The 27,784-nt window shown below is 42.2% G+C and overlaps 3 protein-coding genes across 7 annotated transcripts in view; 2 read left to right on the top strand and 1 right to left on the bottom strand.

Annotated features, from left to right (window-relative positions):
• Positions 1-13,782, bottom strand: part of LOC105561586 (TNF receptor-associated factor 4) — an 18,400-nt gene extending 4,618 nt beyond the window's left edge. Inside the window, exons 1-2 of one of the 5 annotated variants that reach the window (XM_012011687.1) lie at positions 13,118-13,782; positions 5,003-5,176 (exon numbers count right to left, since the gene is read on the bottom strand). In XM_012011687.1, coding sequence (XP_011867077.1) covers positions 5,003-5,176 — 174 coding nt within the window. In that variant the 5' untranslated portion in view covers positions 13,118-13,782. Of the gene's footprint in view, positions 1-5,002; positions 5,535-13,117 lie in introns of those variants that run through there. The other 4 variants (XM_012011689.1, XM_012011690.1, XM_012011688.1 and 1 more) reach the window with 4 other exon arrangements.
• Positions 13,783-16,856: 3,074 nt separating this feature from the next.
• On the top strand, positions 16,857-20,603 carry LOC105561593 (general transcription factor IIH subunit 4). The gene is made up of 7 exons (XM_012011697.1): positions 16,857-17,934; positions 18,332-18,456; positions 18,964-19,169; positions 19,249-19,422; positions 19,791-19,877; positions 19,955-20,170; positions 20,288-20,603. Exons 1-7 carry the CDS (start codon positions 17,421-17,423, stop codon positions 20,367-20,369), a joined length of 1,404 nt encoding a protein of 467 aa, XP_011867087.1. The 5' UTR covers positions 16,857-17,420; the 3' UTR covers positions 20,370-20,603.
• Positions 20,604-21,768: 1,165 nt separating this feature from the next.
• On the top strand, positions 21,769-25,301 carry LOC105561592. The gene is given in 8 exon segments (XM_012011695.1): positions 21,769-21,924; positions 22,947-23,274; positions 23,454-23,715; positions 23,826-23,984; positions 24,061-24,151; positions 24,237-24,373; positions 24,838-24,970; positions 25,044-25,301. Coding segments are annotated over 8 exon segments (1,305 nt in total). The 5' UTR covers positions 21,769-21,780; the 3' UTR covers positions 25,095-25,301.
• Positions 25,302-27,784: the final 2,483 nt, after the last annotated feature.

Genomic DNA, 27,784 nt, shown 5'->3' on the forward strand with positions numbered 1-27,784 from the left:
TTCTCTCTCTCTCTCTCTTTCGCGAATTTATTTACTGACAATGAAATTGATATATATCAGAGAACTTTAATAATTTCAACTAAATTTTTAACTCGGTCCTTTAAAATATAAATCAATTACAAGTGTAAATGCCATTTAGGATCTGGCACAACTGGAGGTAGCCACTTAAATTACTATATGTGAATCCATATACCATATTTAATAATTTCTCTAATTCTCTCTCTCATGCTCACTTCACGTCTGGGTCTTGTCCCAGAGCGTGAAATAAGTAATGATTCTAACAATGCTCTCTCTCGCGGATTTATTTCCTGACGATGAAATTGATTTCTTGAGAAGCGCATCGGTTTTCAGAAAAAGGAGTCGTGAGATGCGCTCAACCTTTATACCATTCGTATACAAATGCATCCGGCGTATAAATGCGTGCGCTCGGAGGTGCCTGGAAGTTGAAACCTGCACGACCAGCAAGGTCGAGGAACCTAACGCAACCAGCCCAGCCGTTAGCGGCGAGATATAAACAGAAAAGAAATGAAAGAGACAAACCTATATCTTCTCGCTTTCGAGATTGCTCTCGAACACTTTATATCGAACGTCTCAAAAGTGGAACACTTTGAAAGAAGAGGAAACGAAGACCCTCGAAGAAATCGGAGAGCCTGTGAGCTATATCTTGTCAGGCGCTCGAAAGAAATCGACACGAAGCGAAGAATAAATCGCAGCGTTTTGAACTCGTCCTAACGCAAAGATACACAATGTCATATTAAACAGTTCGAGACGAGCATATTCAAAACAGAGACAGAGTTATTAATAATAATAAATATAACTCTGGAAGTTTCTGCTCTACTAATCGTAAGTCCATTGTTCCTTTCTCGAATGAGGTTCTTTTCGCGTCGTATCAGGTCCGCGGTATTAGAATACTAGGCACCGCGGCAGGTAAGCATGACGTTACGGTAAAGTAACGGACAATCGATCTTCTCGCATGTTCCACTTATTCTTCGTACCTTGCAGCGTCCAAAGTTTAATGTTCAACATTCAATGTCATTGGCATCGTAAACGGGCCGATCGGCGTAATTTATGCATCGTGATTTTTCCTTCGCCCGACCTCGTCGAATCAGACGCGATCTAGATCGAGATCCGTGTTGCGGCAACGAGCGAATCGTGTAGCATTGACGATTGTTTCATATTATTTCTTCAGATTGCGTAATCATGTTATTACACGTACTATTCCGTGTTTTAACGATTAAAGAAACTAAAAATCTGGTCGATCGCTTGTATTATCTCGATAGGCGGCATTCTCGGGCAGTTTACCTCAAGTGCTTCCCTCACAGAAATCCCATTCAGCACAGAAAGTTAAAATAATGTTCCTGAAACGTTGCAATGTTGAATGTAAAGTATAAATATGTTTTCAACGTTGAATCTAAGTTAATTTTTGTACCTTGATTCTTTATGTTGCTGCAACGTTAAAACAATAGTGAACGAATTATTTTTTAATACTCAATTGCGATTTATTGCTATTATGTGTCTATTTGTTTTTTAGAAAATGTCTGCATATCGAAGAGAACATATAGTACCCAGTAATCGCTAAATAACGCTGGAATATTTATAAAATGTTCCTAAAATTCAAAATTAACATCCCAAGAATATATTTCTAAACATTCCGGAATATTTACAGAATATCTGAGAAGTTTTGCTAAACGCGGCCAATGTTAACATAATTTAACAATATTTTCTGAATGTTTAATTGTAACGTTTACAAAACATTACAATTCAGCGGACATTAGACGTTGTGCAATATTTTTTCAACGTTGAATCTATATATTCCGTAACATGGATGCAATATAACAATGTTGTAATGGAACGTTTCGGAGATGTTGATTCAACATTTGTATACTGTATGGGAATGTAAGGGAAATAATTACTGGAGAAGCACCGCACATCAGTAAGTTGTAATGATTTATTTGAGGCCTGTATCTACGATGCTGGAACTTGGATCAAGTTCGAGCATCGTGGACGCATGCCTTCACTGAACTCTAGTAATTATTCGGTGCTTCTTTCGTTCCCAGTAAATATATTTCCGTAAGGGTTTTGTTTGCGGCTGTACTCATTGAAATACACGACGACAATGTAAACGTCCGCTAAAAATTGAACCTTGGAGTACGCAAGGTCTAAATTCTCCTTGACGACATCAGGATATTCCCACGGATCGACTGTTGCGAAGTCGCGCTCCACTCGAACGACCGTCTCTTTTTCGGTTCCGAGCGTGCGACCTTGGGGAATGGCCGAAAATTAACATACGACGCGACGCGCGTTGATCTCACCGCCTCCTCGTTCCCAAAAACGGCCGGAATCCTCAATCGAGTATCATATCGAAGTAATAAAAATGGATCGCTTTGGCTATTCGAGGCGCAGTAATTACGATACGCCACCGCCTTTTTAATTCCCTCGCCTTCCGCGTGGTAGCTTCATTATTTCTCGGCCGTTGCTTTACAAATTGCAGATTGTTAATAGATTTGTTCATCGTATTTTCGATTCCATTAAGCCTCTCGAGATGGAAATGAGTGGTAGAATTCGTAGAACAACGACATAAAACGAGTTTAATGTGGTGTAAACACGTATTATATGATCGATGACGCATTTGGGATTTTTATATTTCTCTGAAAATAACTAAAATTAGTCCTATACCGCGCGATCTTATCCCGTATTCTTCTACACGCTCAATATGTACTTTTACTATTCCTTATTCACAGTCTCGTCTTTCCTTCCGAAGGAAATTAATTTCTTTGTACATCCGCCCTTCGACGCACGTGGCAGGAATTTTCAAACGGACTCCGGCCTGAAAAATTATATAAATTATTGTAGATTCGCGGTGAAAAATTCACGAAGAGAGCAAGTTCTTCGCGAGTCGCGTCCCGGTATTTCTTCCAGATTTTTTGGACGATTGTACGCAGAACCGTGCCAAAACGGTGCAAATCGAGGATATCGCGGCGAGATACGTGTCCATTTGTGTCGCGAGAGATAAGCGACTGTTTACGTTAGCGGTCGTAGAGATATAGGATGCTCGCGAACGGATGGAGGTTCTCGCGTGGCTTCCCCTCGCAGCGGGCTGCGCCCATGCCGCGGAGCGTAACGTTCTCGTTCACTCGAACGGCGGAGTTCATCGCCGTGGAATGCGCGACGAGGAACAATGCGCGAGGAAGAGGAGGAGAACGCGAAGCCGCGCCACTTCCGGCGCAGACCGGCCGTCATCGTCGTCGCCGTGGGAAGAGAGGGGACGAAAGAAAGAGAGAAAGAGAGAGAGAGAGAGAGAAGCCGAGCACTTTTAATATAACACTGTAATTACCGCTGGTTGGACTAAACGTAACCGTCGTGCCGCGTTATCTCGCATTCTCGCATTCCTTGAGCAGCAGAGGATGACACGGGGGAGCCACAAAAGGTCGCGACGATTGCGGATGCGCTCCTACTTGGACTTGAAGCGCGCGTTCGCGATTAAATTAACGAAGCGATCCAGGACTGAGGTGCACCAGGCGTATCGGTTTAAGAAACCTCTCCCTGGGACGAAAAAAAATGCAACCTCCTACTTTCTAATGGCCTCAATGAATTCGTTAATCTGCGTTATACAATGCGAGCGTATCTTCCACTCTATACACTTCTGCGTAACAGAACAGCGTGCCCCGTTTAGGGCTCGACGAAGTAATTCCGAACGGGAGTCTTTCCGGGATGAAAATCTGCAGTAGGCATATTTGAAATTTGACTCTCTAAGAAATCGCAACTTGGAATTTGATTGACTTACTCAATGGGAGAATTATATATGTAACAACGAACGAGTCCCTCTTTCTCTCGATGAAAATGAGATGAGGGACAGCATTAAATTGTTAATTACAATTTTTAACGCGAGCAAGAGCTCCGAGGTTCAACCTCCGAGGTCTGAGAAATTCTCATTTACCTCGTCAAGGGTACGTGTTTGCTAACATCGGTTAACTCCAATTTAACGTATTCATCCTTTCAGATATCAGGGGTCCGGAAATTGCGGTGAGCAAGTCAATTATGAAATATACTTGGGTTCTTTTTAAAACCGAGTACTTGGCGTCGCCGCCGTTCATTGAATCGAGCAAGACGACGTCGTCCCGGCGAGAAGGAGCCGCGCGATGGGAGGAGAGGTCGAACGACTTCGGAAGCGGTCGAGGCCATCTGTTACGCTCGGTTCCCACGCTTCCGCTGCCCGCCGGTCGTGCCTTACGGCCGGCATTTTATTCCAGTGAGACACGGTACCCGGCGCTCACGCACGAAATTCCACGAATCATATGGCAGCGAAGAAAACCCCCGAGCGCCCGACGTCGTCGTCGTCGAGGCGCAGCATCTGGCGACAATATTGAAATGCGGCGGCTGTCAAGAAGAACCGTTCTCTCAGCGCAGGATTCTCGCATCTCGGAGTCAACGGTCCCGCCGCAAACTTATTCCCGGTGTCCTCGCCGGAAACGACGTTGATATCGGCAACCGCCGCTTCCGTCGGTTCACCTAACGGCGAGTTTCTCTTTTTCTTTTTCCGTGTGCAGGTTGTATTATTGTCATCATGAAAATTTGCCGTCTAACAAAATGAGGACGAATCGGGTAAGAGTATACCAACGCCTGGACATGCACCTATGTCTGGGCATTCGTACGTAAACGCGGATATCTAAACTTTCAGCCATGAACTTACGTATACGTACATTTAATACACGTATACATTCCACATTAAAAGTTTAGGTATCGTCCAGATACAGGCGCATGTCCAAGCGTTGGTACCTTTACCTTATGCGATTATCCTACGCGTTCGCTCATATTATACATATCTATCTTGTTTATTGTAATCTTCCGATCGTACAGTGCGTATAAAAACACGTTAAGTGCCTCGGATATTTAAATTAGATATTAGGGAAGCATTGTTATTCCAACGATTAGCAAGGTGATTAGTGAAAAGCCAAAAAAAAGGGAAAACGAGGCAAAAAAAATAAAAAGAAATGTATCAAACCTCGTCGGTAATTATAGGCGCTTTGTCCATGGTGTCGTTGATCGGGCTGGGCGGTGACGTGGGGCTAGCGCTGGGGCTTACGTGGAAAACCTTGGACTCCTTGGTGGGTCTCTGAGGTGACACCCTCGCCGGGAAGCTCAGGGTCTTGGTCCACTGTGACAGACCGCGCACCATCTTCAAAGTTAAAGGCACTAACGTCACTCGCGCAACCGAGTCCGGACTCGGGTCCGCCGTTGGTACCATTCAGTTTCGCGGCACGCGAAAGAGGGGCATGTTCGTCGCGCTGCTTTCAGTTTAAATCGCGTACCCGCGGGCTCGAGTATATTCGCACGTCTTACTCGCGATCCGTATTCCAGGAAGTCTCGCGACCCCGAGCGATTCGTGACACTAAATAGGAAGTGATCTGCCCGTACAGTACAGTACAGTACAGTACAGTACAGTTCGATTCGACCGCGGTAAACCTCGAGAAATCTGCCGAACGCGGACCTATTCAAGATGTAGCACTGCTCTCGGCTTGGTAACGCGCAAGACCGTGCTCACTGATGAACTGGCACGCAAGCTGTGACTAGCTCCGCGGCTCCTCTGGACCCCATCATGGTGTCGATGGAGACGACGAGGACGGCAGTAGTGGTGGTTACGCCGATGGTGGAGGAGGAAGAGGAAGAGGCGGAGGAGGAGAAGGAGGAAGAGAAGGGGGAAGAATCGGTCGCGAGCCAGAAGAGCCGTTGGAGCGACCGGGAGACTGGCTCTGCGAAGGATGTGCATGATCATGCGAATGTAGTTTCCCAGTTTCTCGTTTTACCCGCAGTCATTATCCCCCGTAACTTCCTGAAATCTCTCCCAAAAGAGTGTGGGAACTCAAAAACGACGAGTGAAACGCACGAAGCGATCTAACGGTTTTGTAAATTGTAACTCAATGCGGTTTACAAATGCATAGGCGACTTTTGGTCAACGCTGATGAACTGACTTCATTTGGCTGGTTGATTTAGGATCTTATCTGTAGGAAGTGGAAAGAAATGAAGAGGACTAGTTGAGTTAGGGCTAAAGATACTGGTGAAACCGGTCTTTAGACCAATCCGCCCCCGCAAGAATAGACTTTTGTTTTGAGAGAAGATAACTGGAAGGGAAACATGATAACTGAGGGAAGAACACCGTCGGGAAGCGGAGAGGGGGGAGAGACAGGTCGTGAATGAAGGAGCATGTGCATGTAAAACAGGAATGCGCCATCTCTTTCTTCTTCTTTCTCTCTCTCTTCCTCTCACAATCAGACGGCGAACAGGTACGATCTTGCACAATCCTGCAGAGAGTACCTCTCAAACCGTTTGCTTAGATCATTTCATGATAATTAAGACATCGTTTTGCTTCTAAATTTAAAGCACATAATTATCAAAATATCTTCCCTTCCACCTTCTTGCCGAGTGCCGATGAGAAACTTTGGCGGTATTGCGCGATTCCCTGGCGTAAAGAAAACTGATCGGCGTGCGAAGAAAGCCTTAGGGAAGAGCCTGATTTCCGTCTCGATACCGGAATGACCCCTTCAGAGACAAAGAGCTCTATCGACCACGCGATTGGAAAGAAAAGAGAGAGAGAAAGAGAGACAGACACGTGTTGCTAACTGCAGGTTTGTGGAGTAGCGAGCGGAGGTGGAGGGGGCGAGAGAGAAAGGGGGAAGAGTGGGGGGAGTAACGACATTGTTGGACCTATATTGCTGCCCGCGGTATGCACACCGTGCATTCAACTGTGCGCGGACCGGATCTAACCCAGCTGCGGCCTTCTTCGACCTTCCCCCCACCGATGATCGGCGAAGGGGAGAAGCCCCGGCACTCTTGATCGGCGACCGCCCATTCCAAATCTTCTTCTGACAATCGCGAAAGCAATCCGCCCGTGGATCACCGGGCTCGCGTGGATTACCGGCCACGAAAAAGCCGTTCGCCGATCGAACAAATATATCTAGGCGCACAGTGATGGACAGAATGGTTGCGGCACGTTTCTTTAAAATGAGTTTAGGGAACGTGCATTCAGAGTCAGGGATCTCCAAAATCTTCTTCTCCGAGATTTTTTTCGATGGCCATCCCGAAAGCATTTCGAGGGTTCCTAATTTTTTAGTAAAAGTTTCCTCAGAGAAAATGTTTTGGAACGTAAATCTGAATCTACATGCGCGTTCCTCGTTAAAAAAAAAGTGCCTCAACCATTCCGTCCATCACTTTACACGTACCTTGCTCGCCATCGCGAGGGGTTCCTCGCTTTGGAGCGTAACGATTAATTATCATATTCGTCTACTGTTTAACGCCATCGTTTGTCTAGCTCTACTTTTTTTTAGCCGCTTACGAATTGAAGAGACTTTTTTAAGATACGTGTAAATAAGATAATTGATATGTATTTTTTGAAGACAGTAATCTTCAGGAATGAATTTTTCATATCGTAATATAAAAGTTATAATCAGCAAGTAACAAGAGAGCAGGTTTTAAGAGTCAAACGCGGTTATTTTTGCGTGAATTAATACCGCATGTAGGGTACTTCGTTGATAATCCATAATAAATAACAAATCACGCTCCATCATCCTCAGCGACTCAGCGATAAAAATTAAATTATCTCACACTCTTCGACGAGCATAAAGTGAATATTCAGAAGTGGATTGTATAAGGATAACGCTTTTTGTTAAAAGATTCCTCGAAGTTTTGCTGATATTCATAATCTAAAAATTATTCGGACTGAAATGAAAATCGGAATTGAACGGTAAAAAGAAGAGAAACCCATTCACCGAATCACGTTCAGGGAATATGAGATAGAAAAACTGAAGCCCCGGAAAAAGATATCGATAACTAACACGACTTTCACGTAACCGTGTTTGATCAAAGTCAAGATAACATAATCGAGAAATGATGTTTTTATAATAGAATACAGAAGGGTCATATACTACAATTAGTAGAACAAACGACTGTTTGTCATGGGCTACTAAATGTCAAGAGATATCGATAGCCTTCAACCTTTCAATCATTTTTTGATCATACATCGAACTGAACTATTTATTCGAGCTAGCAACTATAATAGTACACACACGGAGAGTTTTCTCTGAAAATTTACCTTGAAAATCATGTAATCGTGGGACAACACGGCATTTTGAAGAACCTGATAAGAGTTTTTTAAATTTTACCACACATTCTACTAGTAAAATGTATGGTAAAATTTAAAAAAATCGTCATAAAATTCTTCGAAAGGCCGTATTGTCCCACAACACATCGCATAATTTTCAAGATAATTTTAAGAAAAACTTCTTTCTGTGTAGTAATAAAAAAAGAAACCTGCGAAACATTTGTACCTATAAGATTTAAAGTAACGAAAGCGACATTTTTAATTAACGCTGTTACTTAATGACACGTTACTCAATCGTTCGCCAATCATACGCTTGTACTCGACGCCACGTGCATCTGTCCCTCGTGGACTGCAGGTGGAACGTGCGCGAGCAATCTGCATGATCGCGACCCGATCGGAAAGTTTTCTCTTTCGAGGTAGGGATTTTCGCAGAGTCCTCGTGCGCTGTCCTGCGCCCAGACGGGGCGTAGGACACAAAGGTGTGCCTTTTCGAAGCGCGCCGACGAGGAGCACCTGGCAAGATGATGGGAGGGATTGAGCACATGCGGAGGATAGGAACAGAGCGCGCACCGTCCGGGGAGTAATGTTGGGAAGTGTGCAGCTGTCACAGCAGCTGCGAACCTCCTTCTGTCTCCCTCTTCTTGCTCGGTGACTGGCCAGCTTTCCTCCGGCGCCTCCTGCGCCTCCTGCGCCTTTTGCCGAGCATCGGCTGCACGGCCGCCTAATTCCTGCCCTGGCATACTGATTCTCTTACGGATTTTTATTCTCCGTCGCAGTGAATTCATGAACGCAGCTGGAAACCGTATCAGCATAGCAACGGAGGGCCAAAAGGTAGTCTAGAGCACGTACTAGCGATTAGAATGTCCTTTAACCGACTTTACCACGTCCTTCAGACATATTTTAAATACCTTTGGTGCTTCTGCGTTGCTTGGAAACAAGTCTATCGGAGTACATTTCATCAAATGTATTGCTTATGCATAATTGTTTGCGAACTTCCAGACAATATGTTCGCTTTCACTAATATTATATTCTGCTTGATATAAAATGACAGATTTCGTTTAGCCAAATGATATAATAGATTTTTCAGTAAAGAGAGAGTTGGCCATTTTATTTATTAATGTTTATTAAGAAAAAGATCATTTCAATTATATTTTTATCGTGATACGCTGATTAATATATTGCACTTAATAAAACGCTTATCTCGATGGTTACGAGGCAAATTGTTCCTTAAGTAATCGGTGACTGCGATGATTTATTTTACGCCAGAGAGTGGCCCGCATCTTAACTCAGTTTCGAAACCAACCACCACCATCGCGAGGAAAAAAAAGCATCCTTGCTTCTTTCTGAAACGAAAAGATCCGCCTGCATCTGTGCTCGGCATCAGCTGCCTCTTGTGTAAAACTAAACTTCCTACCCTGCCCACACCAGCTGCTTTCTTATAGCATAGCCATAATGAATGTGTTGTGCGACACATTTCTAAAATATATAAGAACAAACGAAGCTGCGTTACACTCACTGATCTCTAATTTTCCATATTTTTTTTGTATCTCGTGTATTACTTGCATTACACGTCGCATGACGTTTGTCTCTTTTTACTGTTACAATAATTCAATTTTACTTCCATTATATTGCGTGGATACGTATTGTACAAGGGCGGGGTGATACACTAACAATAAGCAAATTAAGCACCGCATGGGGGCACCATTATATTCTTTATGAGCGCCTAACGCCGCATGTGTTACGTACAATAACTTTGAAATTTTTTTTATTAATTCCGGAACGGACAAAAGTCGAGAATTACTGTGCAGCACTATGAGTCGATGTAATGGACATTACACCCTCAGAAAGGATTTCTGTTACTGAGACAAAAAGATATTCTTGACGCACTTATATTTCTCACAACCTCATTCAGTATAAAAATAAGACGATATCAAAATAAAATCAAAAATTCTTATTCTCCTCTATCGAATTAAACAAGATTGACTTATTGAGACAAAAGCAAGTTATAGAAGCGGAAGTTTATATATTCTTGCGTATAGAATAGATTTTCTCGTTCGCATGTGAACAAGAGAGAACGAAATAGCACAAAACAGAGTTTGTCCTTTTCTACGTGAACCTAGATATATTATCTCTATGAGTGATACATATACAATTCTCCATCTTTAGATATGAACATAGTAGAAAACAACTTTCAGGAAAAAAAATAGGAAAATTTAGTATTTACTTAGTTTACTTGAAATATTGTTTTAGTTTGACTAATGACAGTCTTCCTGATTTAAATGATGCATGAGGGCACCGAACAGCTTAGCGCCGTCTCTGCATGACATGTATCGTTCAAACGAGTCCAATTTTTGCACCAGTCACCGTATGACTGTTCGCTGAATACTAAATAATAATGCAGTCGATTTAAATGAGCAGCTTTATCTGATTTTATCATTTGAGCTTTCCGACGAGACGACAGACTTGGAATAACCTTATCTTCGTTTGTATAGCAAAAAATGAAGAGAATAAACCGTATTCGTGTCCTATATCTGTATATGGACCTTTACGGTCACTCGTGATTATTTACGCTTGCGTAATCGACGTTGGTATAGCTAGCGTGGAAGCGCAATGGAAGACTCGTGTCGCAAAACAGCCAGGTGAAAGGAAAGTTTCGCAGCGTTTCGTATACTAGATAAGCTAGTGGATTCTTCGGAGTAACGTCGGGTCTTCGACATATTATTCGCTTATCTCAGACCTTGAGTCGGGAATATCTCTTTTCATTTCACTCGCGATATCATTTTCAAAAAACTTGTAGCAATAGTTCTCAGTATAATACACATTGTGCAGAAAATAAAGCGGGAGAGAGAAAAATGTAAAAAAAAAATAGATTTTATATATCTACACAAATCGCGCCGAGATGGATTGTTGATACAATATCTCTAAAAAACAGTTCCATTTTTCTAAATAAGCTGTCGATTCTCTAGAAGTGAAGTTAATCGAGATAAAAACGTGATATCAACGACTCTGAGAGACAAACAACGTGAGCAACGCGAGACATCTTGTTGGCTTGTTCCCCTATTTTCTCGTCCTGGCGCTCTCACTGCCAGAAGTGCCAGAGCTTCATCTCTTCTTTTCTAATCAGAATCATTCTAAAGCCAGGAAATTGGAGCAGGCACAGAGCAATCGATACGAGCAGCTGTCCGAAACGTGTCGGAACGGCGGCAGCTGCACCGAAGCGCGGCGCATTTACCGCCCAATTCGATCGGAGTAGAGCGCCGATCGCTCACTCGCTCTTCCGCACCTACGTGCGCGCCGCGTGCACGTGTGGCGGTACAGTCGGGCGTGTTAAAACGGTACCCGGATCACCGAGGCCCGCATTCGCGAGGATACTCCGAAGTGACGAGAATCACCTGGTGATTCTCGCGATTGCACGGACGGACCCGTGCGATTAATCGTACATACAAGCAGAGTCGCTTTCCTAGCGTTGGCACAGTGCATTGGTTAAATATTGACTAAATATTGGTCCAATGTTGGTTATACAAGAAATGCATTGGCTGATATTGGCCATGGAAAAAATGTAGACGTTGCACGATAATAATTATATAATATTAGATTTATATCGAAAGTGCATTGGCCAATATTTAATAAGAATATTGGTCTAATATTGACACAATATTAAACGAACATTGCTAAAGAGACACCCCTAGTAGCACAGTGCATTGGATAAACATTGGCCTAATGTTTGGCCAATGCACTGTGCTACTAGGGATATTGGCTGAATAAGAGAAGACGTCCATCTTACAATATTGGACCGGTATTGGGAATACTAGATTCACATTATTTCCCAATATTGCGCCAATATATTGTGCCACACGAAAGGATATCTCCGCCGGATACGAGCGTAAAGGCCGAATCAGACTAGCAATTGTTGACGCGTATTGGATTGGGACTGGCGATTGTCTTCTAGCCAATGAGAGTCGATTAAATCGCTGGCTGCTTTGCCCTCATTGGCTAGAGGACAATCGTCAATCGCCAATTCCAATCCAAGTCGAATTGGCAATTGCTAAGCCCGTATCAGACTACGGATTGATATTGAGATTAGATTGAAATTTGACCAATCAAAATAGAGATTACTAATCTCAAGTTTAGTGAGACTTTTACTCTCAATTCGTGGTCTGATACGGGCTTAAAGCCCGTATAAGATTTGCCTATGAATACCGTCCTCAGTCCGACACGGGCCTCAGAGACGTTTCATTTCTGTGCCCGCGTGTACGCGCGGCGCGGCGCTGCGTGGTCGATACGCAGATAAGGGAAAGTTAAAGCTTCGCCAAGTCGACCGCGCGAAAATGCCGCTACCGCGTCTCTTCGTCGCGTTGCATGTACGTTTACTGGACTCGCCGGAGACGAATGGAAAGTGTTCAATGAACCAAGGACGTTACTAGACAAACATTAGACTCTTGAAAAGCGTCGTTTACTCCTAAGCATTGACAATTTAACGTTGTTCCGAATTAACGAATAAAACTACATCTAGAGGACAGTCCCCTATTATGAGACAGGCTCCTAATACGAGATAGCGGGGTTCAGCGAAATTACTAGGCGCCGTCTGTTGGTTCCCATGAATTTATTGCCCTTGGAGTGATATCTGCTTGATGGAAACTTCATTGAGGTCCACGACTCCTAGAGCTTGGTCCAAGTTCTAGTTTCGAGAAATGTGTATAGCCAATCAATTTGCAGCTTTTATGGAATAGCTACAAGTTGATTGGCTACACACATCTCTCGGAACTGGAACTTGGACCAAGTTCTAGCATCGTAGACACAAGTCTTTAGATCGTTGCGAAAAAAGATACGCGATTGAATTTAGATGTTGAAAACCTGCTATCTCATATTAGAAGCCTCATAACAGGGGACTTTTCTCCAGTGCCGTACAAAGAGCCAATAAACGATTTTTCTGCGTAAATCGTCGATCAAACATGCACAGTTTTGTGACGCGATGTCTCCAATCGCGAGACCGCCGGACAATCCCGTCGCTCGCGAACTTACCGTTTCAGGTGTCCGGTTGACATTATAGGCCGGCACGTTCGGTTGTCCGCGTCGAGGAACCAAGGGCAGGCGTCGTCGACACGGACGAAGACCGGTGCTCTTTAACAGTACAATAGCGTCGGCAGGTGTCGCGACTCAAGCGTAATCACGGAAGTACTCGCGGTGGCCGTCGGATCTGCCGCCAGAGCCTTCCTTCACTCGCACTTGATTAGAAACAAGTTTACCTTAAACTGATTTTCTCCCCCTGAACTTACGCGTCGAACTTGTCTCTCCGCTCTCGGCCTTGTTATTTATCTCGAACTTTTCAACGAGGTGTCGGCGCGCTCGGCGCTCGGAGCGTCTCGAGGGCCCGGCGCGCGAAACAAAAAAGCCGTTCGTTATATAACGCGCGCGTGATTCTCACCCTCTCGGACTCGACACCCGCGTCTTTCCGCCTCCGACGAAATATCGCGAACCGATGTCCGGGGCGGCGACGTCGCGCCTGGAGTTCGTCGAACCGCGAGGGCCTCTATCCGTCGGCCGGCCCTCGGCGAACGTCCCCTGCTTATCGGGACGGCCACGAGGGAAACTCGTTCGTGCGCGTCCGCGGTCGCGCGACAGCGTAAAGTCGACTGCACAATCGCGTGCGGTCGCATTACCGCGTACGTGCGCGATGCGGCGTGCTGTACGCGCGACGAGATCGCGGCCCCACCGCGCGCTAGGCGAAACTAAGGTCCCTCGGGATACACCCCGCCCGGGGGCCCGTACACGCCTAGGTAACCACGGAGGCAGGTGGCGGTAGACAGGTGAACGTGTTGGCGGAACACAGGAAGTGCCGGAGACAGAGAGGCGATACGCGGTCCCCTTCGGGTAGAGGGGGAGCGACGACGAGGGAGAGAGAAGGAGTGAGAACTCATCGCCGAGCAGAATTGCGGAGAACCGCGCGCGTAATAACCGCGGGAGAATCCTCCGAAAAGCGCACGCCCCGCGCTTTGAATCCTCTCGACGGGGGTAATTCCCAGCGAGAAAGGACTCGTCGATCGACGTCGAGTTTACGTCAGGTTCGATGTCGAGGCGACGTCGATCGACGAATTATTTCTCGCCGGGTTGTGTCTCCCTTTACAAACCGACGCCCTCGATCGCATCGATAATCGATCGGGAAATCGAGCGTGACGATTCGAATTCGTTCGTTCGAGAACTCGAGGAATTTACCTGGACTTGGGCGCGCCTCTGTAAATTGTACGACACACCGGCGAGGCAAAATTTTCCTTCGCTACCGTTAACGAATGGCATTAACAAGAAATGAGAAATAGCAATTTGTTAATATATCACGACGACGAGACTGCACTGAAGGCAGAAGAGGGGGCGAGGACTCGCCGAGAGTCCAGAAACAGAATTACGAAGAACCGAAGCGCAAGAACCGCGGGGGAATCTTTTGAAATACGCTCGCGTCGCGCTATCAAGTCTTGCGAAAAAAAAGTAGGTCCTTTTCGCAAAATTATGTCAGCGACATACAAAAATCGAGCGCGCCGTCGAGTCGAGTTAATTTATTCCAAGACTCGGAAAATTAATCTGAATTCGATCAGGTTTGACCTGTCGCGAATAAAAAAAAAACGCCTCGTTTTATGATCGAAAGCCAGTGCCGCCTCGGTTTCCCACTCCAGTTGGGGAAAGACCGGCCTCGTATTGTGGATCGTAAGCCTAGCATCTCGCCCACGATATTCTAAGAAACGTGACTTACGATACATAGCAATGATACACGCGCAGCGGATGTCGTAATAATAACATTTAGAGCTGACACTGCATCGCCTTTGTCGGGTCACATCGCCTAATGGCACCGTTTCGTGTCATCGACAAATAGTAGAGTCCCCAGATACGAGCTCGAATATCTCACGAATCAATCTCCCCTCTCTTTTCGAGTACGAAACTGTGTACCTATCAATTGTGTACCTGGAAATGTTCGGAATTATTCCTCTTCCCTTGGACAACACAATAGAAATCTAGGAAATAATCGACTAATTCCGGATCGAAATCAACTCCGAGCATTTCCACGAGAGCGAGATAGGCGGATTAATTCCACCCTGGGATTAATCGACATATCATATCTCGGAAAAATCCGCGAGGACGTCTAAGAGAGCCGCGAAGAGGAAAGGCAACGTCGTCGGAAATCAGAACAGGATATATCATCCCGATATCGCGTACATGTATGTACATCCCGCTTCGGGTTCTGCTCGTTCGCCTCGAGAGAGTTCACCGTGCTAAGCAACAACATGGCGTTATTATGCCGCTTGCGACTCGCCGCGTACAGGAATAGCTCGCACATGTCTCCCTCTCTCTCTCTCTCCCCCTTTCTTTCGCTCTTTTGCTTCTCTCTTTTCTCTCTTCCCTGATACGCGCATACATATGTCGTTGCGAGCGTTCACGTAGGAAAAGCGTGTGCTCTCTCTCCCCCCCCCTCTCTCTCTCTCTCTCTCTCTCTCTCTCTCTCTCTCTCTCTCTCTCTCTCTCTCTTGCTCGCTCGCTCGCCCTCTCTCTCTGTTCTCTGCTCTCCTCTTTCTTCTCTTTCTCTCCTCGCTCCTCTTCTCCTTCTTTCTTCCTGTCTCGACGGAGGACGGCACACGCGAAGAGCCGCGACACCGTTCTCCTCTGCCGTTCTCCACTCGTCGCAACGCGACAGCGAAGTCATTGACTGTGAAACCGGGGTGACGAATATGAACGAGGAGCACGAGAAGTTTCAGAGTCTGTTGATGTCTTCGGCCGCGAGCGAGACAGTATGGCGGTCGAAATGCACTTCGGAAGAAGAAATGTAACATGCGATATACACGACGCATCGCTCGCGTAATTGCGCGAAACGTACACGGGGAGAATTTTCCTTTACATTTTGTGAGGGTTTTTTTTTTGAGATGCCATGTTGTCCCGCGATCACATGATTTTCGGGATAAATTTTAGGAGAAAATTCCCTCCGTGTACATACGACGATTGTGGAGAGTAATAAAAGGAAAAATGGGCGCGTCTATAAAGAAAAAGAACTGTTCTACAATACTGTTTTTAACGTAGTGAGAAAAATTTTACAACAGTCTACTAAATATAATTGTTCCTGTCCTTCTCCTACAATTATAACTTAATTATAACCGCGTTGTCATATTGTATGTATCCTGATTTCATAATCGCGTCCAAGTTATCAGCGATATTATTTCATGCCCTCCGCTGATGACGTCACTTTGATGTCATTTTGACTTCGTCTTGACTTTTCGTTCTGCTTGAGCGAAAGTCGCTCTACCTACGTCATCGAGACGCTTAATTCATACGCAAGAAACGTTGACGTTTACGCAACTTATGACACGAATGCAACGTCCTCGTGAGATCGGCAATAACCGACCGAGTGAAATTTATCACCTAGGTAATGGAAAGTCTTCTATTATGAGACAGTTCCTAACATGTGACAGCGGGGTTTCTGTTAAATTAACAAGCATCATCTGCTGGGGGGTCGATTCTGTATCTTGCACTACAGTGAAAATGCTGAAAGTGAATAGCTTTGTCTCTCTCTAACCGTCCCCTTAAAAAGAGACGAAGCCGCTCACTTTTAGCATTTTTACTGTGTTGTAAGACACATAATTGAACCCCTGGTTCCACCATGAATTTATTGCTCTTGAAGTGAAATCTGTTTAGCGGAAAATTCATTGTTAGATCGTGTAATTGTCGTGAAAAAAGATTTGTGATCGAATTTGGACGTTGAAGACCTGCTCCCACATTAGAAGCCTATCTCATCGTACAGGGGACTTTCCTCTCTAAACGTTACCATTGACAAAGTCACAGATATTACCGACGAGGTACAAGGCGGTCGGTAACGACGGTTCCTTCATTACTTCGGGACGATCATGAAGTTTTATCCAACGCTTCAACGACACTGTTGCGATTACCAGTCGCACGCACAGAGGGCACTGTATGTACGTTCGGTCGCACGGTTTCTTTTCTGTTCGCTCTTCTTTCCGTGTCGCTGCGCTCCTTCGTAAGTGTATTTATCCCGGCACAGGTGTAAAAGCCGCGTAGCGGTTGATGCACGGACAATTGTGTTAATAAACAGCGTCACGCGAGAGAGATAGTTTGTTCGAACTTCGAAGGCCCGAGTACGGGATTAGTGTTCTAGTCGCGGTGAGGAGAAGACTTGTACAAGTTTCCTCCGGAATAGCCGACGCCTCTCCCGCGGATCGTACAATCGGACGAGTGCGTTTATACGGCCCGTCGAGAAATACAGTCGCAACGTGACCGCATCACCGGGAGATCGCTCGCGCGTTGACAGTTCGGCCGATCGTGCGACGCAGACATGTCTAACGCGATAAGCGGCAAGAACTTGCTGCGGCCGAACAGCCTGCAGTGCAAGAACCTGCACGAGTACTTGAAATCCCGCACCCCCGACACCCTGAACAAGCTGTACCACAAGCCGCCCATATGCCTGGCCGTGTTCCGCGAGCTGCCCGTCATCGCCAAGCACTACGTAATGAGGCTGTTGTTCGTCGAGCAGCCTGTGCCACAGGCGGTTATAGCCTCCTGGTGCTCCAAGCTGTACTTCGAGGAGCACCAGAAGGTGGTGCAGATCCTGAACGAGCTGTACGTGTGGAAAGAGGCGTCCATACCCGGCGGGCTGCCAGGCTGGATCCTGAACAACACCTTCAAGAAGAACTTGAAGATCGTGCTGCTGGGTGGCGGCAAGCCGTGGACCATGTCCAATCAGCTGGAGACCGACAGTAAGCCGCGAGACGTCGCCTTCCTGGATTCTTATGCGTTGGAAAGGTGGGAGTGCGTCTTGCACTACATGGTCGGCTCCCAGCAGCAGGAGGGTAAGATCTTGATAACTTCTTCAAAACGTATACCGTCCCGGATAGCCAAACCTGCCGGAACAAATTTCGCCGAACACCTGTTAAAAAGTTTAAAAGTTAGTTTTAAAAAGTTAGTGAGGGAGAAGATATCGAATTTGATAAACTCAGTTTTCCTCGACGAGAAATGTTTTTTAAAATAAATTCACAGCTGTCTCTTGTCAACAATTTTGAAATTTTGTATCAACATACCGTGTATGTAAAAAAAATATGTTTAATTGTGCCTAAATAGTTTTTATTGAAGCACAACTTATATCTGAGACACATTTTTGTCCCAAAATATCTTGTGGTTTCGTATAAAGAGTTTCCAGGAAGATTGTAAATGTGTAAATTACATCTAATTTAGTTAATTTTGCAATAGGTATATCTGCTGATGCTGTCAGAATTCTTCTGCACGCGGGTTTAATGAAGAGAGACGAAGCTGACGGAAGCCCAGTTATAACGCAAGCCGGTTTTCAGTTTCTACTTTTGGACACGGCTTCACAGGTAGTTATCAGTTCTCTTTCAGAGATATGAAGATAGAAATTTGTTGAGACGGGAAACTTATAGTCAACCCAACTGGCTAGTTATTTTATTAGTTTACTACAAGGTTTCGACCATATTTTTTGGGTCCCTGTCAAGTGGTGCTAAGTTAAGCCCAGCAACCACAGTGCTCACACTTATGCGTACATTTTATAATCTGACTCTGTCTTATTTGACGACGATGACTGACTTAGTACCACTTGAATAGGGTCGAAACGTAGTAAACTAATGAAGTAACCAGCCAGTTGGGTTGACTATAAGTTTCCCGTCTCAATTTTTAATCATTACTTGTGACGATAAGCGAACTCTCCTGTTACAGAAATTTGTCATATTAGAGATACGTTTTCGCATTCGAAATAAGATTTGAATTAAGTATTTTCATACGTAATTGCTTCATGTGTTATTGTTGCACAATCTCTTTTTGGTATTGTACAAGTTACTTTGTACGTTACAAACATTTTCTTTACATAGGTCTGGTACTTTATTCTACAATATCTCGACACAATCGAGGCACGTGGTCTTGATTTAGTAGAGTGCCTTACCTTCCTGTTCCAATTAAATTTTTCCACACTTGGTAAAGATTATAGTACGGAAGGAATGTCCGAGGGTCTCTTGACATTTTTACAACATTTAAGAGAATTTGGACTTGTTTATCAACGAAAACGCAAAGCAGGAAGGTAAAGTAGATAAAACTCGACGCGTGTTACTTGCCAGATAACCGCAATTACTGATATTTCTGTTAATTTGGATTGCAAGGTTTTATCCAACTCGATTAGCGTTAAATATTGCTACTGGTGAAAATAAACCTTTAACCAGAGATACAGACAAGGAAGGGTATATAGTTGTGGAAACAAATTATCGAGTTTATGCTTATACGAACTCGAATCTGCAAGTTGCATTGCTTGGACTTTTCTGTGAAATGTTGTATAGGTAAGTGCGATCTATACAAAAAATATATACGCAAGATCGGTTCTGCAACACATGCCCGCATACAGATGTAAAATTTTAAAGACGTAAAGATATTGCTTAAAAAAACCCAAAAATTTATTTCGTAATATCGGATACTGCTTCAGCAGCAATTTAAGAAAGAGTTCAACCTTCGAATGCAATAATTTATTTCGATTTGTTGTGCAAATTTCTTTGTACGTATAATTATACATTTCTTTGTCATCCCGTTTTTCTAAATACATTCACACAGGGGCGTAAAAATTATCGTTGCATGTAGATCAGTGAGGGACCAGAACCGGTGCTGTGTAAAATATGTATCTTAAAAAACGTTAACTACCTTGCTATTCTAGGTTTCCAAATTTAGTTGTATCGATATTGACTAGAGATTCCGTGAGACAAGCATTAAAGAGTGGAATAACTGCTTCTCAAATAGTGGGGTACGTAACTGCACTAATGTCTTAAATAGCCAAGTAAAGAAATGTTTTGTGTACTATATATTGTTTTATATCAACAGCTATTTGCAGCAACATGCACATAGTAAAATGATAGAAGCAGGACCACCTATATTACCACCTACCATTGTAGATCAAATTAAGCTGTGGGAAAATGAAAGAAATAGATTTTTGTTTAGCGAAGGAGTTCTGTATAGTCAATTTCTTTCGCAAACTGACTTCGAGGTTCTTAGGGATCACGCGGTCTCAACCGGAGTATTGATTTGGCAAAGCGAAAGGTAATTGTTATTTTAAAACATAATTAGAAAATGTCAAGTATATCACGTACGAATTGCCGAAAAATTTGTCATGACAAATGCTACAATTAATGATAAAATATACTTTTTATATTGTAGAAAGAGGACCATGGTGGTTACCAAAGCTGGCCATGATGATGTGAAAAAATTTTGGAAACGATATTCAAAAGGCTCGAGTTAATATTCGATTAATATGGTTCAGTTGTAAGCATTTTATGTATGTGTTGTTGTTTCCTATATTCTTACAAAAAAAATATTGTTCCAAGAAAGTGCCTAGAAAAACTAGAGAAGCATTCTTGACATAGACTGAAAAAAATGTTTTCTTTTTAATCGATGCCAAAGCTCTCTCAGGACAGACTAGGTTTTGATAATGAGTGTGATATTGAATTAATGAAATAAGCGTTTAGATATTTAATATTGTCTATTTTATTGCTACTCCAATTGTAAAATTTATACAATGAAGAGAGAATTGTTTGGAAATCGTCAAACTGTCTTATCATAACACTCGTCGCAATTTTTTACGTCATTATAAATAAATTACATATCGGAAACAGCCGCCCTAATATCTTTTCAAAATGACATTTGTAGAAGAAACTTAATATATTTTTGAATATCTTTCGGAATTTGTTCCGATAGCAATTCTGTAACACTCGTGCAAATAGTATGTTTATAATTTAAATCAACACTTAATAAAAATTGATGTCTGTTTTTCTAGACATCTGAAATGGAGACTATTAAATTAAAAAATTACAATAGGAGTATCGCAATAGGAACATTTAAAAAGAAAATCAAAAAGAAAATCTCTACTTTGTACATATTACCTTGTGTAATGACTGTACCTATTCATCTTACTAAGGATTCTTCGCTACATCGCGTATAACTTTTTACACTTTTTTTTTAAAGCACACCTGAAAAAATTACTCTTTTTCGGTAAAAATGTTTGTATTGTTTTTATCCTGATTTGTATTTCACAAGACTTTCCATGTGTTCAACTTCGTACGAATTGACGTATACCGGTATGATGCATTACTGTCTGATCGCGGTAGACGTGGGAACTGAGCCCTAGCGACATTTGGAACGAAAGTTAAATTATTTATCAGCCAGATTTTTACGTGTCTCCTTGTCCAACGCGAACTTTCATAGACGCTACAATTTGTTCGGCTAATCGCGCCGTTTTTCGTGTCGCTCGACTATCCTTTACTGTGCTTATCTTGGCTCGGCGTGACACCGATCGCATACAAAAATCATACGGTATCAAGAAAGAAAGGAAGAAAGAGACATCTTGACGCGACGCAAATCTTGGGTGGCAGACACGTGGACGAGTATCGCGTGTGTCACCGCACTGATTGCTGTTTCGCGAACTATAATTTCTGCGACGTCTCCTTTCTCTTCGCTCCGCAATGACGAATAGGAATTAAAGGAGCGCAGGACGATTTCCCGACAACCTGGGATTATCACGGAAAATGTTAGCGTAGCTGTAACACGTTATTAGTGGGTGCGTGCAATATAGTACCAGGATATGGGGGTTCGGAAAATATCAGCTGGATCTTGAGGAAGAATCGACATCCACGATACAAACCCAAGTCGGGGAAATGCATTCGGCTATGAAACGTTATTACAATGTTAACAAGATTATCATGTCGAACCTTGGCACTTGGCCGGAGCAAAATATATTCGTGAAGATAATGTTGCCGACGATAGCGATGGCTTTTATTTTCAGCATCGTTCTTCTCGAGGTAAAATTTCGCCGTTTTTTACGTGGTGTGATGAGATGAAAGCCTACTTTGTGCGTGAATATAATTCGCGAAAGAGGAAGATATGTGATTGTGCGATTAGCATATATGTGATTTATGCTGCATGAATTTCGCCTCACAAAATTCTTTGACATACCGAAGACACGTCAAATATTCATATCCTTGAAAGAAAAATTCAAAAGTATTACTCACATGTTGAATAAACATCTAAAACGTGCATCGTGACTCATTACGTGGTAAAAAAATCATGTATCTGATCCAATTGTGTTGCAAGTAATCTCGAATCGTTATCGTTTCTCAATATGATACACGAACATTTGAAGAAAAAAATCAAAACATTATATTAAATGAAATGAGTTCTTATTTTATAAATAACTTTTTTGAGAAAATATCTTAAAAATGACTGGAAATTTGTTAAACTTTCCATACATATTCGAGACTGTTGTTTTTTGTAAATCCTCACGGCCCTACTGTGTCCAGTAAATAATTAATTAATCCCACATGTACATGATATCGTACAGGACGATATTCATAGTCAGATTTTTTATTTAAGTTCGTCTTAAGATCATCTTTAGATACTCCGTAGTTATTGAAATGTTCCTTACAGTATCTTACATTAAGATAAACTTAAGGCGATCTTAAATATAAGAACTGACTACGATTACCGGATTAGAGAGTGTTTAATTGAAGTATAATTTTCCGAGAATCTAACTGTTTATAATTCAAAGTCCATTTCTGATATTTTGTTGAGAAAAAGTAATTGATACATGCGAAATTTAAACAAAGTGTGGCTGAAACAGCCTTGTATAGTTTACGTTTAAGGAAGTTTTAGAAAAATAGCAGATTGTTTTATCGCCTCTAAAATTATTCCTGTGGGCAATTCATATACATCGACTATCTAATTTATATTTATATATTCTAATTTATATTATTACTCTTAACGCAGGTAGGTGGAACATTAAAGGTGCACAGAGGTGTTTGCAATTATTATCGCCAATTTTCAGTTTGTGAGACTATCTGAGATATGGAGGCACCTGACGGATGACTGCGAATCCTTCATCATGTCCCTGCTTGGGATCGGCGCTTGTATTAAATTATTCCTCATAGTTCTCAACAACAAAAACGTAAGATTTCGTGAGCCGCTTTTCGCTCGTCCCTTTAAAAAAATCGCAAGAGGCAGGTTGTAACTATTGTTTTCGTTCATTGTATCCTAGATAGAACAACTACTGTTGCTCATAAACTATCACTGGCGCGTTTTCACGCATTCCTTGGAAGTACAAATTATGCACGAGTACGCCTTCATGGGAAGGAAAATAACAATCTTTTACTGTGGTAACAATGAGATGAATGACACGTGTGTCGTTTCGCTTTTAACGCTGACTCGCTAAACATAACTCACTCATTTTTCACACATGTATCATCGTGAATTTCACAGTCCATTTGATCTAAATAATGCGACTTGTTCGTTTATTCGCCAATGCGATTTTACATCACAATAATGCGACTTGCAGTTGTAATGTATTCAATGATGATCCTTTACTTGCTGCTGCCACTAATGCCACAATCATTGGATGTCCTCATACCTCTCAATGAATCGCGCCCTTACTTGTATTTGTTTGATATCGACTACAGCTTCGACAGAGAGGTGTATTTCTATCCTGTATTACTCCACTCGTACGTAACGATTGTATTGGCTGTAAATTGTTTGCTAGTAACTGATACGAGCTACTTGATGTTCGCGCAGCACGGGTGCAGTCTGTTCGCCGCCATCGGGTATAGTATCCATCCCACTCATTTCCCGAGAAACTTGATTGCGAAAGAAAATTTTCGCTTCTTCCTTAAATTCGCATACCGTAGTTGAAATGCAGATCCTACGTTTTAAGATGCCGACTAGAAAATCTGACCTCGATGAAAAGTTTAAAGAAAGGTAGCCACGTTAAGGATGCGGAGGTCGCTTACAGCAAGTACGAGCGGACAGATTACGATGACAGTTTCTATCGCGAACTGGCACTTCTCGTGCAAAAACATCAGCTGAGCCTCGAGTGAGTTTTTAATTGCATCGCATGTACTGCGCAAAATGTTCCGCATTGTAACATACCTTGTTTGCATATCTTTCAGATATGTCGATTTGTTGGAGTCCTTGTTCTATCTGTATTCGTTTATGATGATCTTTCTTCATTTCATCGTTATGAGCCTCCTCGGAATTCAAGTGAGAGCGATAATTTAAGACGTTGTCAAATAGAAATCGTCTCACAATTTCTTACCGTCGGTCTAAAAATTTACACGTCTTTCAGATAATTAACTTCATGAACCAGAAATCTGTATTGCTCAGATACGTGGCGATAGTAATAGGTGGTTTCATGCATCTTCTCGTTTTGAGTTATCCCGGTCAAGAAATAATGGATCATAGCGCAGATATATTTGATAAAGCGTAAATATTGTATATACCGAAGTTATCCGCGCGATGCAGCAAAGGAATAATTATTACATTTCTATATAATTATGTGTATATAGGGGCAATTTTTTTGTTATTTTCTCAAACTTTATTTTTTATTAAAAAAACAATATAAAAATTGTTTTTTATTCTTCTTTTTCTTATTTTTTTTCTATACGAATTGAGATTAACAAGAGGAAGAAAACTCACATGGACATATTTTATCCTATAGAGCACAAACTTCCAAGGGACTCATTGTTAGAGGCGTCCTCCGTTCCGAGGACGCATAAAAACGCCCCTTGGAGATTCGTGATAAGCTTAGGATAAAATATCTTTGAAAGTATTTTATTTTCTACCATTTTTATCAATTTTGTTCAAATTATTCCAATAGATATTCGATACTAACTGATTGATCGTTCACGAGAGATAAAAAAATTATATACAGGGTTTATTACTTTTAGATACAACATGTTGTGGTACAAAATGTCGCAAAGAACAAAGCAGCTATTGAGCATATTACTTTACAGGAGTCTTGTTCCTTGTACATTAACGGCCGGCAAAATGTACGTGCTGTCATTCCAGAATTATGCTTCGGTAAGAATGGCTGTTTTCAATTCGTGCAGCAACTACAATACTGCGAAAGTATGTTGCTATTTTAAATTTTAAGGTAATGCAGGGAACTCTATCATATTTCACCGCCCTTTCGTCGTTCAAGTAATTTGCAGTTAACAGAAAAGAAGAGCGGTTACGGTGGAATGATGAAATTACCGATTTCAATGGTTTAATTCTTATTATTGGAAAATTCTATTGTGTAGCAATGATAATTGCGGCAAAAGTTACATATGAAAGTGATAATCTGTTACAAAATGTGTTGTAGGTTTAGCTTTTTGATGTAATAAAAACTCTAAGATAGTTGTTATCGTTATAACGTTGTAGTCGTTACTATTTTTCTTTCACAAAGATCCGAACTGTTAATCGAAACAATTTCATCGTTAAAAAATTGTTTGAATTAGTATAACTTATATGAACGTTCGCTTGTCTTCCTGAAACTTTTCCTGTCTCTGACATCTCTGTTACGTTTTCACGCGTACTTTGGAAGTACAAATTATGCACGAGTTCGCTTTTATGGATAGGAAAATTATTACAGGTACAGTGGTAACGATGAGATAAATTACACGCATGTTGGTTTCGCTTTTAACGCCGACTCGTCACGCTAACATGTCGAATTCATTTTTCACATGTGCCGTCGTGAATTGCACAATCCATGATAAATAATGCGGATTGTTCGTTCATTCGTCGATTTTTGCATCACAATAATACTTAATGCGACTTGCAGTTATAATATATTTTTCACTATTTTTGCCGTGTTGTACTTTTCCAATTTTAATTATTTCGATAGGCATTCGAATGTAATCGATTGATCGTTTATGGAGATAAAACATTATAATACATACTGGATTATTGCTTTTAGATACAACATGCTGTGGTACAAAATGTCGCGAAGAACAACACAGTTACCCAGTGAGAAATGATTCATCGATCGATGTCGAAACGATATCGATTCGACATCGTTTCGACATCGATCAACGAATCATTTCCCACTGGGTATTGAGGAGGTATCTATAACGGAACGATGCAAAGTGGACGAAAAATACACTTTTCTACACCCTCAAAACGCAGTTCTTCGTATAAAAAGTCTACTGCCCTTACGGGCAGTTCTTTTAACTCTACTCAAACTTGAGTTTTTTCCGTAACACTCAAAACTTGAGTGTTTTTTTCCGTAAGGGTGTGCAGTCCGCACAATGTTCTGGTTTCATTTTGTGCACAGAAATCGGTAAAACATTTACGAGCGCAACGTATTTTTTATCATCCCTTATAAAATAACGCGGCAGACGGGAAGACCAAGCCATAGCATTCAGGATGAAATACTCGAAAATGAAAAATAAATTATATATCGGTTAAATTTTTACGATGTGTCATTCTCCCCGCGAACTTTTGTAGATGCTGTAATTTATTTGTCTTATGCCGGTTTTTCGTGTCGCTCAATTTTTCTGCTACGCTTATCTCGCACGCTTACCAGCGTGCCATCGCTCGCATAAAAAATCATACGGCATCAAGAAAGAAAGGGAGGAAAAACATAATACACGTGGACGAGTATCGCGTGTATCACCGCGGCAATTGACGTTCCGCAAAGTATATAATTCTTGCGACGTCTTTTTCTTCGCTCCAACAATGACAGGGAATAAAGGAGCGCGGGACTATTTCCCGACAACCTATGATTATCACAGACAATGTTAGCGTAGCCGTAACACGTTGTTAGCGGACACGCGCAATATAGTATTTGGATATAAGGGATCGGAAAATATCAGCTGAATCTCTTGAGGGAGAATCGACATCCACGACATAAAACCGAGTCGGGGAGATGCAGTCGGCGGTGAAACAATACTACAATGTTAACAAGATTCTCCTATCGAAACTCGGCATTTGGCCGGCGCAAAATATATTCACGAAGATAGTGTTACCGACCATAGTAACGGCTTTTATTTTCAGCATCGGATATCTCGAGGTAAATTCCCGTCGCTTTTTTATGCAGGTAGTGTGTGGCGGAGTGAAAATTCACGGTGCGCGAATAAAATTTGCGAGAGAGAAGGAGATGTGTGTGATTGTGGCATATGTGCGGACTATTTTAGATGAGATCAGTACAATGTAAATTTCGCAAAGTCGCCTTCCAAAATTTTCTGACGTACCGAAGATACGGCAAATATTCGCATCCCTGAAAGAAAAAGTAAATCTACTCTCACGTTGATTGAACATATTTAAACAATTATCGTGGTCAATGAAATTGTAAGAAGAGAACCTTGTCATTATCAAAGCCGGCCGATGACATAAAAATGTTTTGGAAACGATTCAAAAGGCTCAAGTGCGTAACGACGTAAAGCTGACGTAAAAACAGCTTTCTTCTACACTTTTGAACTCAGTGTTTGGTATAAAAATTCTACTTTGCAGTCCGCACAACGTCCTGGTTTTATTTTGTGCACGAAACTCGATAAAAAATTTACGAGCGCGATGTATTTTTATCATCCCTTATATTAAATAACGCGGCAGAAACCTGTTCCAATTGTGTTGCGAGTAATCTCGAATCATTATTATTTCCTAACGTGATGCACGTGTAAATATTTAAAGAAGAAATCTAAAAATCATGTTAGATAAAAGTTCTTTAAGTTACATAAGTGACATTTTTTCGAAAAAATATTTTAAAACTAACATTTTGGCAATTTGTTATGCTTCCCGTACAAATCATAAAAGCGTTTATTTATTATAGGTTTGAAGTTGAACAATTTTTTTTATACAAAATGTAAAATATTTAGTTTTCGGTAATCATAATCTTAATACTTTTAATCTTAATAC

The sequence above is a fragment of the Vollenhovia emeryi genome, unplaced genomic scaffold (genome assembly GCF_000949405.1).
Source record: "Vollenhovia emeryi isolate VEMERY1.0 unplaced genomic scaffold, V.emery_V1.0 DF939205.1, whole genome shotgun sequence".
Classification (NCBI taxonomy): domain Eukaryota; kingdom Metazoa; phylum Arthropoda; class Insecta; order Hymenoptera; family Formicidae; genus Vollenhovia; species Vollenhovia emeryi.